Here is an 18,109-nt window from a genome sequence, read left to right as displayed (position 1 = left end):
AATTTAAAAAAAAAAGAATAATGTTAATGTGCAATTAAAAAAAGGAACATATATTTTTATAGGAAAGATTCCAAAATACATCATTCAATTATGTTTATTTTTTCAAAGAAATGCCTAGTAGTTCTTATTCAGATTAAGTAAAAGGTAAGTTTCATTTTGAAGGAGCCTATTCTGGGAAGTCTAGTCCCAACTCAAATCCCAAATGACCAAACATGGCAAACAAATGACAAATCTGGGTAACTTGTCACTCTACTATAATTTCTTGTTCAGATATTTGTGTTCTGCACTGGAACTGGCCATGCTGGGAGGTCCTCATGGGTCTTGAGACCTTTACCACCTAGACCAGGGCCTGATACACCAAAAATATTTAATATGTGCATGTTGAGTGGATATGTGGATAATTTGTGCCCTAGTTATTACCAAAAATAATTTGAGCAAAATATATTTGAGATTTCTTTTTACCACCAACTTAAAAAATTGAGATATAATTGACATATTATATTACTTTCAGGTGTATAAAACAATAATTTGACATTTGTATATACTGCTGACCCTTGAACAACATAGTGGTGATCCCCTATGTAGTCAAAAATCCACATGTAACTTTTGACTACCCAAATACTTCAGCTCTCCCTCTGTATCTGTAGGGGATTTCGTTCCAGGACTCCCCGTAGATCCCAAAATCCACAGATGCTTAGGTCCCTAATATAAAATGGTGTAGGACAATGTATATGGCTGGCACCCCCCCATTCACAGATTCCCAACTGTGTATCAAAAATACAGTTTTCCATACAAATACCATTTTCTATCCATGGTTAGTTGAATCTGCAGATCTGAAATCTGGGGAGATGGAGGGCTGACTATATATTTATTGCAAAAAGCTGCATATAAAGTGGACCCTTGCAGTTCAAACCCATGTTGTTCAAGGGTCAACTCTATTGCAAAATGATCAGCACATTCCATTTAATTAACATCCATTAGTACAATTAAAAAATATTTTTTCTTAGATAAAGTGTACAGCAATGTGACTATAGTTAATAATATTGTACTGTATACTTGAAGTTTGCTAAGAGGGTAAAACTTAAATTCTCTCACCATAAAGAAAAGGAAAATGGTAACTATGTGAAGTGATGGATATGTTAATTAGCTTGATTGTGATGATTATTTCACAGTGTATATGTATGGCAGAACATCATGTTGTAAAAGTAAAACATATACAAGTTTTATTTGTTAATTATAACTTGATACATCTATAAAAATAATTTTAATACAATGTACTAAAGAAGAAATAATTATTGAGCAAATAAAGATAGCTTGCTATGATGTTATTATAAAAATGTTTTTTTCTTATGATGGGAACTTCTAAGATTTTTCTTTTAGCAACTTTCAAATATATAATGCAGTATTGTCAACTATAATCACCATGCTGTACATTACATCCCCATGGCTTTCTTATTATATAACTCGAAGTTTGTACCTTTTGGCCCCCTTCACCCATTTTGCCTACCTCCCACCCCTGCCACTGGCAAACACCTGTCTGTTCTCTGTAGCTGTGAATTCCATTTTTTTAAATATTTCACATATGAGATCATACCATATTTGTCTTTCTCTGTCTGACTTATTTCACCTAGCATAATACCTTTAAGGTCATTCATGTTGTCACAAATGGCAAGATCTTTCTTCTTTTAGGCTGAATAATATTCCACTTTGTGTGTGTGTGTGTGTGTGTGTGTGTATGTGTGTATGTGTGTACCATATTTTCTTTATTCACTCATCCATCATTGGATGCTTAGGTTGCCTCCATGTGTTGGCTATTATAAATAATACTGCAATGAACATGGGGGTGCATATATCTTTTCAAGTTAGTATTTCTTTTTCTTTGGATAAATACCCAGAAGTGGAAATGTTGAGTCAGATGGTAGTTCTATTTTTAATTTCTTGAGGAATTGGCCTACTGCTTTCCATAGTGACTGACCCAATTTATAGTCTCCCAGCAGTGCACAAGGGTTGTCTTTTGTCCACATACTCGCCAACACTTGTTATTTATTTTCTTCTTTTAATGACCATTCTAATCCATTCTAATAGGTGTGATGTGTTATTATGGTTTTGATTTGCATTTTCCTGATGATTAATGATGTTGAGCATCTTTTAATATACCTGTTGTCCATCTGTATGTCTTTGGGAAAGTATCTATTCAGATCATCTGCCCATTTTTAAATTGGATTTGTTTTGCTAGAGTTGATGAGTTCTTTATGTATTTTGGATATTAGTCCCCAACCACATGATTAAGTCCCCAAAAGTATGATTTGCAAAATTTTCTCCCATTCAGTAGGTTGTATTTTCATTTTGTTGATGGTTTCCTTTGCTATGCAGAAGCTTTTGAGTTTGATATAGTCCCACTTGTTTATTTTTACTTTTGCTGCCTTTTCTTTTGGTATAAAATCCATAAGGTTATTGCCAAGACAGATGTTAAGGTGTCAAGGAGCTTACTACCTGTTTTCTCCTAGGAGTTTCATGGTTTCAGGTCTTATATTCAAGTCTTTAAACATACGTTTCAATGCATTTGCCCATTTCATGATGGGTCATTTATGAGTGCACCTGCCCAAATGCACTTGAGTATTTAGCAGTTTTTGACCAAAAAATGGCATAACCCTCATGCCCCACCCTCCCTGTTCACCCAACCGTGCCCTAAGCAATTTTTTTTTTGTTTCCCCAATGAAAAAAGTCCTCAAAGGGAAATATTTTGTCAATGTGAAATAGGTAAAACAAAAAATGGCAAAAGCATTAAAAGGCATCAACATTGACAAGTTCAAAAACTGTTCTGAGCAGTGGGAAAAAATGTCTTAAGGTGTATTGCATCAAATGGAGAGTACTTTGAAGGTGACTGAAATTTAAACATGTAAGAATAAATATACAATTTTTTATAAATACATTCCAGTTTTTTGGGCCCCCCCTCATATTGAGATGATCATATAATTTTTATCCTTCATTTTGTTAATGTAGTATATCACACTGAATGATATACACATATTAAATCATCCTTGCATCCTTGGAATAAATCTCAGTTGATTGCAGTGTATAATCCTTTTAATTTATTGTTGAATTTGGTTTGCTAATATTTTGTTGATAATTTTTGTACCTATGTTCATCAGAGATATAGGAATGTAATTTTATTTACTTGTGTCCTTGTCTGGCTTTGGTATCAGGATAATGCTGGCCTCATAAAATGTGTTTGGAAGTGTTCCCTCCTCTTTTATTTTTTGGAAGAGTTGAAAAGGACTGGTATTAATTCTTCTTTAAATGTCTGATGGAATTTACCAGTGAAGCCAACTGCTCCTGGACTTTTTTCGGGGGGAGGTTTTTGATTACTGATTCAATCTCCTGAATAGTAATTGATCTGTTCAGGTTTTCTTTTTTTAAAAAAAAAAAATTCAGTTTTTGGTAGGCTGTCTATTTCTAGGAATTTATTGCTTCTAGGCTTCCAAATCGCTGATTTGAATCCTAGCTTCATCCCCTCCACTGTTGGTTCGCTGTAGATTTTTCTTTATTTCACTTAGTGTAACCTTCATTTCTGCCTGGGTCTTTATTATTTTGTTGCCATAGTCAATGAGTTCTTTGAGTTTCCTGATCACCAGTGTTTTGAACTCTGCATCTGATAGGTTATCTCCATTTCATTTAGTTCTTTTTCTGGGGTTTTGTTCTGTTCTTTCATTTGGGCCAAATTTCTTTGTCTCCTCAATTTGGCAGCCTCCCTGTGTTTGTTTCTGTGTATTAGGTAGAGCTCCTTAGACCCTCTGTCTTAGTAGCATGGCTTATTGTAAAAAAAAGCACCTGTCTGGATGAATATGGCTTCTGTAAATCCTTGGTTGTTAGATTTCCATACCGCTTGATTTTCTGGTGGTTTTGGGTGTTGTTTGTTTAGAGGTCTAGTTGTAATTCTTTGTGTGGCTGGACAAGGAGGTGAAGTGTGTTTACCTATGCCTCCATCTTGACTGGAAGTCTAATTTACTTTTTTACTGTATTTTTTCCCATTACCATTTTTTCCCCTTATATTCCCTTCCCCCATTTGTTTCTTGATGTAGGCGTTTGTTGCAATTCTCTCTTAGAACTGGTTTTGCTGCATGTCATAAGTTTTGGTATGCTGTATTTCTGTTTTCATTTGCCTCAAGGTATTTTTTTCTCTTTTGATTTCTTCTTTGGCCCATAAGTTGTTCAGTAGCATGTTGTTTAAACTCCACATATTTGTGAATTTTCCAGTTTTCCTCTTGTAACTCATTTCTAGTTTCACATCATTGTGGTCAGAAGAGATGCTTGATATGAGTTTAGCCTTCTTAAATTTATTAAGACTTGTTTTGTGGCCTAATGAATGATATATCCTCCTGGACAGTGCTGGTGTACACATATCCATGTGTACTTGAGAAGAATATGTATTCTGTTGCTTTTGGGTGGAATGTTAAGTGTATCTGTGTTAAATCCATCTGACCTAATATGTTGTTTAAGGCCAATGTTTCCTTATTAACTCTGTCTGTATGATCTACCCATTAAAGTCCTCTTCTATTATTGTACTGCTATCTATTTTTCCCTTTAGTTTTGTTAATATTTGCTTTATATATTTAGGTGCTTCTATGTTGGGTACATAAATATTTACAAATATTATATCCTCTTGATGAATTGACTCTTTATCATCCTATAATGACCTTGTCTCTTATTACAGTCTTTGTTTTAAAGTCTATTTTGTCTGATATAAATATAGGTACCCAACTTTTTTTGTTTCCATTTGCATGGAATATCTTTTTCCATCTGTGTGTGTCCTTCACTGAAGTGAATCTCTTCTAAGCAACCTATAGATTGTATTTTTATCTATCTAGCCACTCTTTTGTCTTTTGATTGCAGAATTCAGTCCATTTACATTTAAAGTAATTATTGATAAGTATGTACTTATTGACATTTGTTGATTGTTTTCTGGTGGTTTTGTAGTTCCTCTGTCCCCTTCTTCTTGCTTCCTTTGTGATTTGATGATTTTCATTAGTGGTATACTTAGATTTCTTTTTATTTTCTTTGTATCTAGTATAGGTTTTGGTTTTGTGGTTACCATGGGCTTACATATAACAACTTATATTTATAACAGTCTGTTTTAAGTTGATAACAACTCAAGTTTGATCACATTCCAAAGCTCTCCAGTTTTACTCTTTCCCTACCACGTTTTATGTTTGTGATGTCACAGTTAACATCTTTTTCTATTGTGTATTCCTTAATAAGTTATCAGTTACAGTTATTTTTTACTACTTTTGTCTTTCAGCCTTCATATTAGCTCTATAAATGATTAATCCACCATCTTTACAAAATGAGAATATTCTGAATTTTTTACTTTTACTGGCAAAATTTATACTTTCATATGTTTCCCTGTAACTAATTAGCACCCTTTCTTTTCAGCTTAAAGAAGTCCCTTTAATATTTTATGTGAGATTGTATTTAATATTTTATAAAGGATGAAATCCTTTCACTTCTGCTTCCCTAGGAAAAATTTCAATCTTTTTTTCCATTCTGAAGGACAACTTTGCCCAGTAGAGTATTTCTGGTTGGATTTTTTTTTTTTTTCCTCCAGCACTTGAATATATCATGGTACTGTCTTCTGGCGTGACAAATTTCTGTTGAGAAAAATCTGCTTATAGTCTCACAGGAGTTTCCTTGTATGGTACATATGGAACAAGTTGTTTTCCTCTTGCTAATTTTAATACTCTCTCCTTTAACATTTGACATTTTAATTTTAATGGGTCTTGCTGTGAGTTTCCTTGGGTTCCCCTTATTTGGGATTTTCTGGGTTTCCTGGATTCAAATGTCTGTTTTCTTCTCTAGGTTATGGACATTTTCAATCATTATTTCTTCAAATAAGTTTCTGTCCCATTCTCTCTTGCTTTTCTTTCTGGGACCCCTATAATATGAACATTGGTCCACTGGTCTCATAAGTCCTTTAAGCTATCTTCACTTTTTTTAAATTCTGTTTTTCCTTTTTTGCTGATTGAAAAGGTGAGTTTTACTGCCCTCTCTTTGAGTTCACTGAGCCCCTCCTGTGCTTCATCTAGTATACTGTTGAATTCCACTAGTATATTTTTCATTGCAGTTATTGTATGGTTCAGCTCTATGACTCCTTTTTGGTACTTTCTTATATTTCCTATTTCTTTGTTGAGTTCCCAGTACATTCATCCATTCTTCTCCCAAGTTTGTTGAGCATCTTTATGACTGTTATTTTGAACTCTTTATCAGGTAAATTATCTCCATTTCATTAAGGACTTGCTGAAGTTTTATCTTGTTCTTTTTAAAAAAAACTATTTATTTATTTTTAGAGAGGGTAAGGAAGGGAGAAAGAGAGGCAGAGAAACATCAATGTGTGATTGCATCTGGTGTGTCCTCTGCTGGGGACCTGGCCTGCAACCCAAGCATGCGCCCTACACTGGGAATTGAACCAGCAACCTTTTGGTTCACAGGCTGCTGCTCAATCCACTGAGCCACACCAGCTAGGGCTTATCTTGTCCTTTTGTCTGAAACATGTGTCTCTCTGTTCATTTACTTTGATTCTCTATGTTGGTTTCTATGCATTAGGTAAAAGAGCCACCTTTGCCAGTCTTGAAGGAGTAGCCTTGTGGAGGAGATGAACCTTATTGAACCTTGTCCTAGCTCTTGGTTGTTTTTCAAATCCTTGTGATTGTCCAAGAAGCCTATATAATAATTAGTGACCCCCCCCTGTAGTTGAGGCAGTTTCAAGACCTGTCAGTGTCCCAAAGCGGAGGACCTCCCCCAGCACCCAGATTCAGACTGATTGGAAGTCACATCCTTAGGCAGCAGCTTTTAAAATATGCAAATATATACACTTCTGTGGGACCACAAGTATTGTCCCACTGGCCCCCAGAGATGGGTGACCTGAAGTGTCTCCTGAGCAGTTGTCACAAAGATCAGGGCACCAGAGGAGTGTACAAGTTCCTGTCTGGGAGATGCTAATGAGGCAGAGGGAGTGTGCAAATGTATCCACTGGCATCAGTAGTCCCCTAGGTGTGCTCCAAACCAGAAGCTTGTCCCCCCTGCCAAAGCTCCAGGACAAGGAACTAGGCCTCTTTCACAGAAAGACTGGGGCTGTAGTTCATTCTGCTGTGTGTGCTGTGCCCTGGGTGTGGGTGGTAGCTGGCCAAGAACTGCCTCTGTTACAGCCCCATCAGACTCAGAAATGTAAGCTCTCCTGGCCACGAGAACTAGGTGGTCAAGGGATGTCCTCTGGGCAGCAGCTGCAAAAAACTGAGGTACCCTTTAGAAAGATACTGACACTCAGCAGCATGGCAGAGGGAGAGTACAAAGTTAGTGCCTGCCCTTGAAGGTCTCTCACCAACTATTTTTTTTTTAGAAAGGCTTCATAAGATATAATTCACATATCATTTAAAGTATACAATTAAAGTGGTTTTTATACTATTCACAAAGTTGTACAATTTAAGACTAATCACATTTTAGAACATTTTTATTACCCCCCAAAGAAACCCTCTACCGATTAGCATTCAGTCCTTCTTCCTATAAACTTTTAAATCTAGTTCTGATGATAAAAATTAAGAGGCCATATTCTAAAGAAGGTCATGTATTAAATGAAGCTTTTGATAAGTATCTTTTGAAATGAGAAAAACCTCTAAAAGCCTTTTTGGCTTATTAACTTACAAGGGCACTGAATATATCCCTCTGTTATCTAGCAGAGCATCTGGCCCATAGTAAATGCTCCATAAATACATGTGGAATTAAGTGCTTGGCTACCTGAATTGACTGTGCATGGAACTCTATGAAAAAGATGTAACATTGGTGCCATGTTAAAGAACAATTGAGTGACAATATTATAACCCAGGCCAGTTAGTCTAACATTTACTCAGCCCTTCCTGCATATTAGGCACATTTATTATTGTGTCCTCACAGCAACCTCATTGAGAGGATGCTATCATTATTCCCCTGAGGCTGATAACCTGCCCACCCAGAAAGTGACAGAAGCAGGACTGGATTCAGAGTCCTCTTATCCTTTAACAGGATATAAACTCTGCAGCACCTTCTTAAGTCCCCTTTACTGCTTACCGGTCTCCCTGTCTTTTTCACATATGAAGTTATTGATGTCTTCACACAGGAAATCGTTCCATTGCCCAGCGTAAATCAGCCCAGCACAGTCTTCTCCTGGCCCGTGGCCATGGCCCCAGTTATCTGGCTGTCCAGCTTTCCAATTTCTTTTAACAAAACAGAAATTGAATGTTATTTTCAGGGTCATGCAGAAGTGTTCTTTACCCCAAAGCAGCAGGGAAACACAAAACACAAAACCGAAGAATGTCATTTGTCCTAGAATGAAAATGCATTGTTGAAAAATCCATGCATACTCTTATTCAGAATAAGAATCAGTTATTTTGCAGAATATAGTATACCTTATTTTACTGCATTGTTTTATTACACTCCACATGTGTTGTATTTTTTACAAATTGAAGGCAACACCCTTCATCAGCAAAAAGATTATGACTTGCTTTATTGTGTGGTCTAGAAACAAGGTATGCCTGTCGTGTGTATTGCAGCATCTCCCTACAAGGCTTTCTTTGTCAAACCTCTGTCACAGTGAAATCAACTCTTTGAGCTGCTACATCACAATGCTGAGGGGGGTAAATCCTTCTTTAACACAGTTAGATGAATGAAAGTGTTCGAGTTTATAAGGTAATGCTGACTTCTGGGCATGCGTGTAAATATTTGAGTAAATGTACATGCATTTTGAGGATAGATACATGCAAACATTCTTGTGAGAACCCAGAGGGGTTTTTGTACATTTCGATACCCTGCTTCTGTCACAAGTCAAAGAGTCAGGCAGAGAAAGTGAGAGACCCTTGATATACATTTACAAGAACCTACAATTACAAACACTTCATTATGGTTCTCTGGTTAAGTTGTAGATGGTTGACTGTTTTAGAAAGAAATAGTAATTTAATCTTACTGAAAATGATTCATACATTTCACTGCCTTTTTTGGAAGAGAGATTCTTAAAAACAAGTTTTCTTTAGGATGAGTTCACTTGTGCTTCTTAACTTGGATGTCGCTGCCCAAATCACCACTTTGCCAATGTTTGCTGTTCTTGATTCTATTTCCATGCAATAAGCTAGATGTGCTTCCAAGACTCAAAACTGGAAAGTAAATTTTCTCTAAGAAGCAGGTCTTCCACAGAAGCCTGTGTTTACCACCTGAGAGGACAAGTTTGTCTTACGTGGAGGGTCCAAAAGAACATCTGCAGCAGGAGGCACTTCCCATAAACCATGACTCATTGTTCCATCAGTGTGGCCTAGGATCACGTGAAGATAAGAGCCCAATTGCCCTACATCTTTTGACAATAAAACCCACAAAATCAGAGGGCAGTGGGAAAGGACAGTTGAAATGTACAATTAATGGGAATTTTTGAAAAAAGTGATGTGACCTTACTTAAATAAAACTAGTGATGAAAAGGTAATTTAGGTGAAACTGATGCCAACTGATGAAAGTAAAAATGGGGTGATAGGAGAAAGAGTTAAAAATAGTAACTCATTCATACTTTCATACAACAGATATCCACGTAACACCTACTCTGGGTCAGGGATAGTTTAAGGTGAGGGCAACACAGCAATGCAGAGAATAGACAGCCCCAGCCCTCTCGCAGAACTCATGTACCGGGCAAAAAACAACAACAAGAAAAAAACCAAAACAACAACAAAAAAACCCCCATGAAAAACAAATGAATTAAAAATCTCAAACTGCCGCAGTCATGCCAGAGAGAGATGAAGTTGGAAGGAAAATCAGTTTACTTTCACGTGGATGCTTTTCTGTGCATTTCTGTCCACCTTGCAGAACCTGTCTGGGAATGTCAATGATGCCTGAATTGTCTGCTCATGTGGCTGTACATTTTGTTTATTCTGCCAGTAATGTAAGGGGACTCGATTCTAATTTTGTTTACCAAATTTGAAATCTGTGATTCTTGTATGTATAATGATGGGACAGTTGATAATTTTTATTTCTCAGTTAATTGGGAAATTATATAAATGTGATTTCTGATAGAAGACCTGCATAATATTTACCCCTTGCATTTCCTTGTCATTTTAAGTAGGTAAAAGAGATTTATAGACTAGACAAAAGGATAATTAATATCAAAGGTAATTTCTTATCACCAGTCTCCATTTGTTGCCCCAGGTCATTGGCATTCTTCACCTACAGGACTCACAGTATTTCCCTCAGGACTAAAAGTAGAATGCAGTTCTATGGAGGTGAGTAGGGTGAGTGAAGTGGGACCAGTGTGGCTCTGTGATGGAGTAGCCTGAAGCCAGGCTGTAGGGACAATCTGCCCTGTACACTGAGCACCCGAAGTCTTGAAGCATCTCTTCAGAAAAGCTAAAATCACATGGAGTGATTTATTAAAACCCTCTCAGCGTGCATGCTTGTAATAAAATAGAACATGTTAGATAAACAGAATATACATATTTTGGAGATAAAACTCAACTTAAATAGCACAACCTCATTCATGGATAGACTTTGGGGAAAGAACAGCAGAGGCCAAGGCTGGAAATCCCTGGATCTCATAACAATATACATGTTACAGAAGTGGTTGGGTAGCGACACACCCACAATGTAAGTACACCAGGGGCCTTGGAAGCACTTGGACTCACTGTTCCAGTGAGCTGGAAACACACAAGCACATCAGCTTGTGGGTGTGATGTTCTCCCCCCGCCTCGGGATTCTGGGCTGATCCTAATGGAGGCGGAACACAAAGTCTCACTCTTGGGATTCACCCCTTCCAACCTTACAACTTAGTAACTTTCTCATTGACCACAAGATTGAGGCCTCATGGCCAAAAAACTTATCCTGGTAACAGCCTGGCCTCAAAACAGGAAAATCTTACTAGTGAGAAGTGTTTCTTTGCTCTAGAATTTTCTCCAGCTATAGGGGTCTGTCCAGTGGAAGCCTTCTCTCTCATGATCTAAGCCAGTGCCACATGAGGCATGGACCAGAGTTACTGAGTTAGGTGACACTGACCAGAGGGTTCCCTTCTGGTCCTCACCATTCTATGGTTCTCTGATCTAAAATTGCACTATATGATATTATAGGGAACAGTCTGTGTGGACAGAAAGGCAACCCATGTTTTATCTTTGTGATGTAGAGGTGAGAGCTGTTACTCATAACTTGACAGCATACTCCCACCAAGTGGTATTCTGTACAGGGGACCAAGAAGTGGGCAAGAGTAAAGGAGGTTCATTGTGTTTTGGAAAACCCTCAGGAAGAGTATCACATTTCTGGTGTCCTAAGGTGGGCAACTCTACAAGCCAGGTGGGCAGGCAAGGCCTTAAAAGGTACCTCACAGTTCTGCCCTGAACATGTGGACAGAGTCTACACATCCCACTTGTGTCTGATTGCCCTGTGCTAACAGATGACCTCTGTTAACAGTGACGTCAACAGTGATGCACATCTGTCAAATGATGTACCTACATTTATTCCATCAAGAGCAGAAGATTAGCTTTGATATGTTCCTGGTTCACTGATTGTCTCTGGTTTGTCTGTTTTCTGTTTCATTGCTTTCCATTCTTTATTGTTTCCTTCCTTCTACTTTACTGTGAGATTAATTTGTTCTTCTTCTTTTACCCTCTGAAAGTAAAAGCTTACATCATTGATTTTCAACCTAAAAATTTTTTCTAAGTGTTTTAAAGCTATAAATCCTCTCTAAACACTGTTTTAGCTGCATCCCAAAAAACTTGACATGTTGTGTTTTCATTTTGTTTGAAACATTTGAAAATCTCCTTTGTGATTTTTTTTCCTCTGGCCTATGGGTTATTTAGATGTGTGTCCTTTAATTTCCAAATATTTGTGGATTTTACAGCTATTTTTTTTTTGTTCTTTGTTTCTAATTTAATTTTGTTTTAGTCAGAGAACATATCCTGTATAATTCCATTGCTTTTAAACATACTGAGACTTGCCTTGACTGGTGTAGCTCAGGGGGTTAGGTGTCATCCTGCAAACCAAAAAGTTGCAGGTTTGATTCCCAGTCAGGGCATATGCCTGGGTTGCAGGACAGGTCCCTGGTTGGAACTGTGTGAGAGGCAACCGATTGATGTTTCTCTGGCACATCAATGTTTCCCCCGCTTCTCTTTCTCCCTCCCTCCCCCTCCTTCTAAAAAATAAATTAAAAACATCTTAAAAAAATAAATGTATTGAGACTTGTTTGAGGGTGCAGCATATAGTTTATCTTGGTGAATGTACCATAAGCACTTGAAAAGAGTATATTTGTAGTTGTTGGATGAAATGTTCCATAATGTGCATGAAGTCAAGTTAGTTGGCTGTGCCTACCATTTCCCTTCTTGTTTTTCTACTCGTTCTATCAGTTACTGAGGGAAGAATGTTGAAATCTCCTTTGAAGTCCTGTCCTTTGCTATGTCCACCATTAGGGTTGGTATATATGTCTTCTGGATTGTGGTCTTGGAAATCAGATTTTTTTACATAAGTGGAAGAACACCCCCTCTCACTCACATTGCTGCCCACACATTCTGGCAAAGATCCTCCAGGCCAGCAGGAGGCTGGCTTACAGTGGATGCCCCAGGATAATTCACTGAGCGTTACCACAGGGCTGGGGCCCAGTGGATCCCAATCTCCAGTCAGAGGTGCTGGTCTGGAATGAAGTTTTCATAGGTGTGTGGTGAAAGGTGAAAAATGGGAGAGAGAGAGAGAGAGAGAGAGAGCGCGCGTGCGCGCGAGTGCGCGCGCTGTCTTCTGAAAAGGACGGGAGGTTTTATCTTTGTCTTTTCAATGCTGAGATTTGTTGATAGGTGATTTTAAAAACTCGTGTCCATAGTTGTCAAATAAAATCTTGGCAATGTCATGGCAGCCCTCCAGTTTTTCTTTTGGAATTGTATTGGTTTGTGGACCTAAAGCATTGAAAACCCTGTCTTGGGCACTGTTCTGATACATCACACATGGTTTCTCATGCCATCCGTTTCCTCAACTGCTGGTCCTGACAGTCAGTGAGCCAGGTCATATGCTTTATTGGAAATAAACCTTAGCTGAGATCTGTGTGTGCCCTCAGCCTTTGGCATCCATTCCATGTGACTGTTGCTTTCTGTTTGTTTATTCCAGCACTCGCTTTCCTCACCCACATATCAGCCTAAAACACAGAGAGTTTGCCAGAGGCAGAGGAGAGCCTTTTTCCCTTGTCTATTTCCTCTTTAAGAGTAAATGCGAAACCCTGAAACAATTTCAAAAGGGCTTAGGAGTGTGTGTGTAAAAAGGGTAGAAGGAAATTTGTGGCAGGGGAAAGAGAAGGCAATGAACCAGTACTTGGAGGCCACAGAAGCAAAGAGGAGGAGGGTGAAAATGAGCCTGAGCAGACGGAGAAGTATTTGGGGAGACTCATACTGGTGGGAGACCCCCTGAGAGCCTGGCTCCCAGGCCCTATCCCAGGGCATGGCAGGAAACAGTCTTCTTTACAAACTTATTATGGTATGTGAGAGACTGTGCGTGGCATCTCAATCAGGACACTGTATGATATATAAATGCTAGGTAGTATTATTCTGTAATTACTGACCAGTATGAAAGTAGTGAGGATTATGACAGTATTAGCATTAATAATATCAATACTATCAGGTGACATTTCTTAAGCACTTCCCATGGGCCAAGTACTGCACTAAATGCTTTACATATATTATTTAATAGTCACATACCGATGTGGGTCCTTTCATAATATTCATTTCTATATGAGGACATGGGGAGCACACATGGTTGAGTAGCCCACACAAGGTCACGCATCTGTTGAGTGCTCGGTCAAGGCCTGGAACTCAGACCATCGATTGACTCCAGGGCATGTGCTCTCTCTCCTCACTTCACTGGCTGCCTTTCTAGTTTGTGCAATGTTTATTATTCTATGTCGAGTTGAATTAGCCTTCAGTTATTGAGGCCTCATAGTATGTCTGCCTAATTTATTCTTGCTTTAAAAATTTGATCCTGGGGGTTTTTACATGTATATGTATTCCTTTGGGTGGAAAATGAGAAGCACAGTCTGTGCTGTGGCTGACGCGGGAGCCAGACTCGCAGGAGGCTTCAGGGTGGCTGTGGCTGGGGACAGACAGAGTCCCGGGAAGGTGTCTGATGATGTAATCCTTCTCAGGTCTCAGGTACCAATGCTGGTGCTCTCCCTCCAAATCACATAACTCTTGCTGGAGCCCAGGGAAGAGGAGAAAAGTTCCACTTTGGGAGAGCTGGCATAGACAGTAATGTTTCTCCTCAGTCCATTCCACATGAGCCAGTCCATTTTTTTTCTCTGAGGAAGGTTTAAGATTGAATTTCTTAGTGAGTCTAATCCAGACTTTTTTTTGCATTTATGGCTGTGAGAAAAGTGGAGGAGACCGATTTTTATTTTTTTTTCAGCTCCCCTCTGACTCCCTTAAAAAAGGGGGAAAAAAAAAAAAGACCTGGGCACTCTCAACTGTCAAAGCCATAGATTTACCTTTTCTTTTACTCATCTCTGCCTCCCATACCCACTTCCACTGCTCCACTGTGTTGAGTCTCCTGAAGCGCACCTCTGCCCTGCTAGGTGCTTTCCTCTGGCTGACAGCCCAATTCCCAGGGACCACGATGCAGTGTCACTTCATCTCCCCATGGATAGGTGCAGAGAGGGGCAGACAGGATATCTGTCAGGACCAAAGGCTGATGCCAATGTCCTGGGGCCAATCTGAGGATCACCTTCAGCAGACCTAAAATCTTCAAATGCTCTCCCTTGACTTTTGGTCACTTAAAAAAAGTTTTTTTTTTTTTAAGAGATGGCCTTATTCTGGTCCATCTATATCTTCTAATCATGTTCTTCACATGAAGAATTTAAAAGTACAGAGAAGCCTGTTTGTCAACCCATGTGGCTGTGGCCCCTCCACTCTGACCCACTCCTGCTCCTCGACTCTTATAGGTCCAGCCTCAGTGCCCGTGACACTGTTTGAGACCTGAAACCCTTGCTTTCTCCTCTCCTGGTGCCATGGGTGCTGTCGTCTCCTCCTTGCTCGGGACGTGCCGCTGATGCTGAGATGCCCTCACACCTACTCGCACCTCTGCAGGCAGAGCCTGTCTTCTCTGTCTTCAGCAAAAGAAGGAGTTCAGAGGTGGGTTTTTGTAAATTCTGCTCCATTTGGTACAGTTTATTGCCTATTTTCACTTCCATCAGAGGCAAAGCAGGAGTAGGAAGAAGAAGTGATATTTCAGACCCTTGAGCAGGATTAGGTTGGGAGGACACCGGGGGTAGGAGGGGGCATGTGGAGACTTCTGTACCCCCAGGGGCTCTGAGAAAGCACTGTGACATGTTTCCATTCTTTGTTGCTGCATTTAGAGAACTCTGGTCACATCAGACCACTCAGGGAATCGTCAAACCTATAAGAGATGGTTATCCCACAAACACCTTTGTTCACAATGCACTTGAACTTCCCATGTGCAGGAGAGTTGTAAACTTGTAGTTCATAATCATGCTCTGGCCAGAGGACCAATGAGCTTAGCAGCACGGATGCTGTTATCCGGAAGGCAGCTCCCCAGCCTATGTCAGGACCATGGCTGGGGTGAACTCTGAATGTGCCTGAGGCGGTCTGGGCTTCCTTCTCCTTCATAGCAGCGTTTAAAAAGAACATTTAGGCCACAAGTACATACTGTGTGGTTTTATGGGTCTGATTTTTTTTTTTCACAGTAATGAAAAAAATTCACTCCATGAAAAGAAAAAAGAAAAACTCTACAGTATATATAGTCCCAACCACAATTTCCCTTCATAGAAATACACGACTGGTACCAGGAGCTTCCTCAGTGTGAGGAGTATCTAGGACATAATGTTGTTAAGAAAAAAATTGTAGGGAGTCAGCAAGAGGTGAAAAACAGAACAGCAAGATTCCGACCACCCATCTGGAAGTTTCTGAGCACTCACTTATATTCTGGAATGGTCCCATCCAGCCACTTCCATTCGTTTTCATTCTCCGAGTCAGTAAGGCCGATCCAGTGGCTGTCTCGCCCCACCATCTGTTTTTTTATCCATTGCTGAACAATAAACCAGAGATGGTGCATTAGCGTTTCTTGGAACAGATGTCTGGGCACCGCCGTCCCCCGCCCCAAATATTTAGAAAAAAAGGACACTTTAAAAGAGGATGTTTGTCAGCACATTACCCTGTTTTTGCTGTTCTCTTTTTATTGTACTTGTTTTGTTTGCACTGTTTGGGGACTTTGATAGTTTTCCTCTTATAAACTCATGAGTGATATTTCAACAATGTTATAACTCCTCTAAATCACCCAGACCACTCAATGAATTCAGCCAGGCTCCACCCCTCCTACCACCCAGCCCTCCTGTGTTCTTCTACAACAGTAACAGCAATGCATGACATCATTGAGGTCTTCCTCTGGGCTAGGTGCTACCTCCAGTGTGTTGCCTGCATTGTGTCTTTAGGCCTTACAACAACCTACGTAATGAAGATAAGTGGCTGAGCTGGGATTGGGCCCAGCTCTGTATATCCTAAGGCCCATGCACCTGGTTGTATGTTAATTTCCAGGCAGGTACTGTGGGGAGCATCTGTCTTCAGGGGTGAGCTTGCTGGAGATACTTAGGGAAAAGCAAGGAGTTTAAAACAGTAAATACCTTGCACGGTGCCTGGCACACTGTAAGGGCCCAGTGAGTAGTCACCATCCTTTTCCCATGTGGGTTCTATCCCTATGGCCTTTTCTGCTCTTCCTGACTCTGGTGGGGCCATATGTCTGGTCCCTTACACTCCACTCCAGCCCCGTGGTACTCATGCGTCTTTGCTACTCTCTCGTCAGGTGCCTGGTGCCAGCCTGCAGGTTTCTCTTCTGTGTTACTACTCTCTCGACAGCCGCTGGGAGGAGCCACACCCCTCCAGGCTTGATTGAGCAATCTTCCAGGTGGAAGCAAGAAGATATACTTCCCACGCTAGGAATGCTTCTTGTCACTGGATAAAGCCCAAATCTCCATAATGCAGCCTTCTGTGTTTATATGACCATGAATTCTTGACATCTTTGACTCCCTAGTAAGCATGCAATTTCCAGATGTAAACTATCCCTAAATTATAGTTTTCTTCAGCTCTAGGTATGCCGCAAACATACCTGTTCCTCTCTCGTGTTTATGAAGACGAGATGTGAAGACTTGTCTTCACAGAAAAGTTTCGCATCCTCAAAAATTTCTTTCTCAACCGAAAAATAGTAGCATTTGTCTGTGAAGTTCTTCCAGTGAGGCGGGCAGCCTAGGAATGCAAAGGTTTACAACACTGATTAAAAGCAAACATGGAAAGCACTGTGCCTTCTTCAGCTGTGTTTATGAGGCCACAGCCACAGCCACAGCCCTGTTTCCCTTGCAGGCCAGGAGCAGCCCCTGTGTCCAAGTGCGGAGCCCATGACTGACATTCATGGACATGCCGGGAACAAGGACAGAACAGGGAAGTGGACTGCAGAGGACACAGGAGTCAAAACCACATAATCTAGAAAATATCTGCTCTGGGTCTTTGTTCCTCTACATCTGGGTTAGTATTTACAATGACAGAAATAATAGCAACAACAATAAAAGGCAGTGCAGACACAGATGTTCAGTGTCAGTCTGGAATCATATGGAACCTATAGACAACTAGATGGGAGAACCCAGAATCCAGTCGGACTCACAGAATGGCAAAGATGATTCAAGTTGCACCAGAGGAGATCAATTGGAATTAGGTGTGGGTCAAAGAAGAGAAAAATAGGCTTGGTTGCAAACCCAGCATTTGGGTTTTACCAAAGGTTTATTTATGAAAAGACTAGAAGTTACCATAATACCTTCTCAAAAGAAATGGAATCTGGACTTCAGTAACAGAAAGTGCCACCTGCATGTTAACTGAGGGACACCTGTCCCCACGTGAAGGGCACAGAGTGGGACGGGATGGGTTGGGAGTAGCTATTCTTAGACTTTCATGAAGGAAAAGTCTGGGAATGTGTTTGTCCCCAAGGGCTGGACTCAGCTAAATAAACAAGGGCTAGAGAACCTGATTATGTTGAGAGAGAAACATTTGTACCTGAGTCACACTGCCTCCCCCACATGAAACCTTTGCTACCA

The 18,109-nt window shown here is 40.0% G+C and overlaps 1 protein-coding gene and 1 long non-coding RNA gene across 2 annotated transcripts in view; one reads left to right on the top strand and one right to left on the bottom strand.

The window, feature by feature from the left end:
- COLEC12 (collectin subfamily member 12) overlaps positions 1-18,109 on the bottom strand; it is a 199,174-nt gene that overhangs the window by 2,064 nt on the left and 179,001 nt on the right. Inside the window, exons 7-9 of the mRNA XM_054583425.1 lie at positions 17,134-17,270; positions 15,950-16,059; positions 8,098-8,243 (exon numbers count right to left, since the gene is read on the bottom strand). Of these exons, the coding sequence (XP_054439400.1) occupies positions 8,098-8,243; positions 15,950-16,059; positions 17,134-17,270 (393 nt within the window). The remainder of the gene's footprint in view (positions 1-8,097; positions 8,244-15,949; positions 16,060-17,133; positions 17,271-18,109) is intronic.
- Positions 10,206-17,155, top strand: LOC129078624 (uncharacterized). Its single transcript, XR_008529990.1, has 3 exons — positions 10,206-10,283; positions 14,957-15,146; positions 16,831-17,155. It is a non-coding gene; the product is annotated as an uncharacterized LOC129078624 (long non-coding RNA).

The sequence above is a fragment of the Pteronotus mesoamericanus genome, unplaced genomic scaffold (genome assembly GCF_021234165.1).
Source record: "Pteronotus mesoamericanus isolate MK-2021 breed Mesoamerican mustached bat unplaced genomic scaffold, CSHL_Meso_final contig_74, whole genome shotgun sequence".
NCBI classification, from domain to species: domain Eukaryota; kingdom Metazoa; phylum Chordata; class Mammalia; order Chiroptera; family Mormoopidae; genus Pteronotus; species Pteronotus mesoamericanus.
The sequence above is the reverse complement of the archived record's forward strand: the minus strand, read 5'-3'. Positions and strand labels throughout refer to the sequence as shown.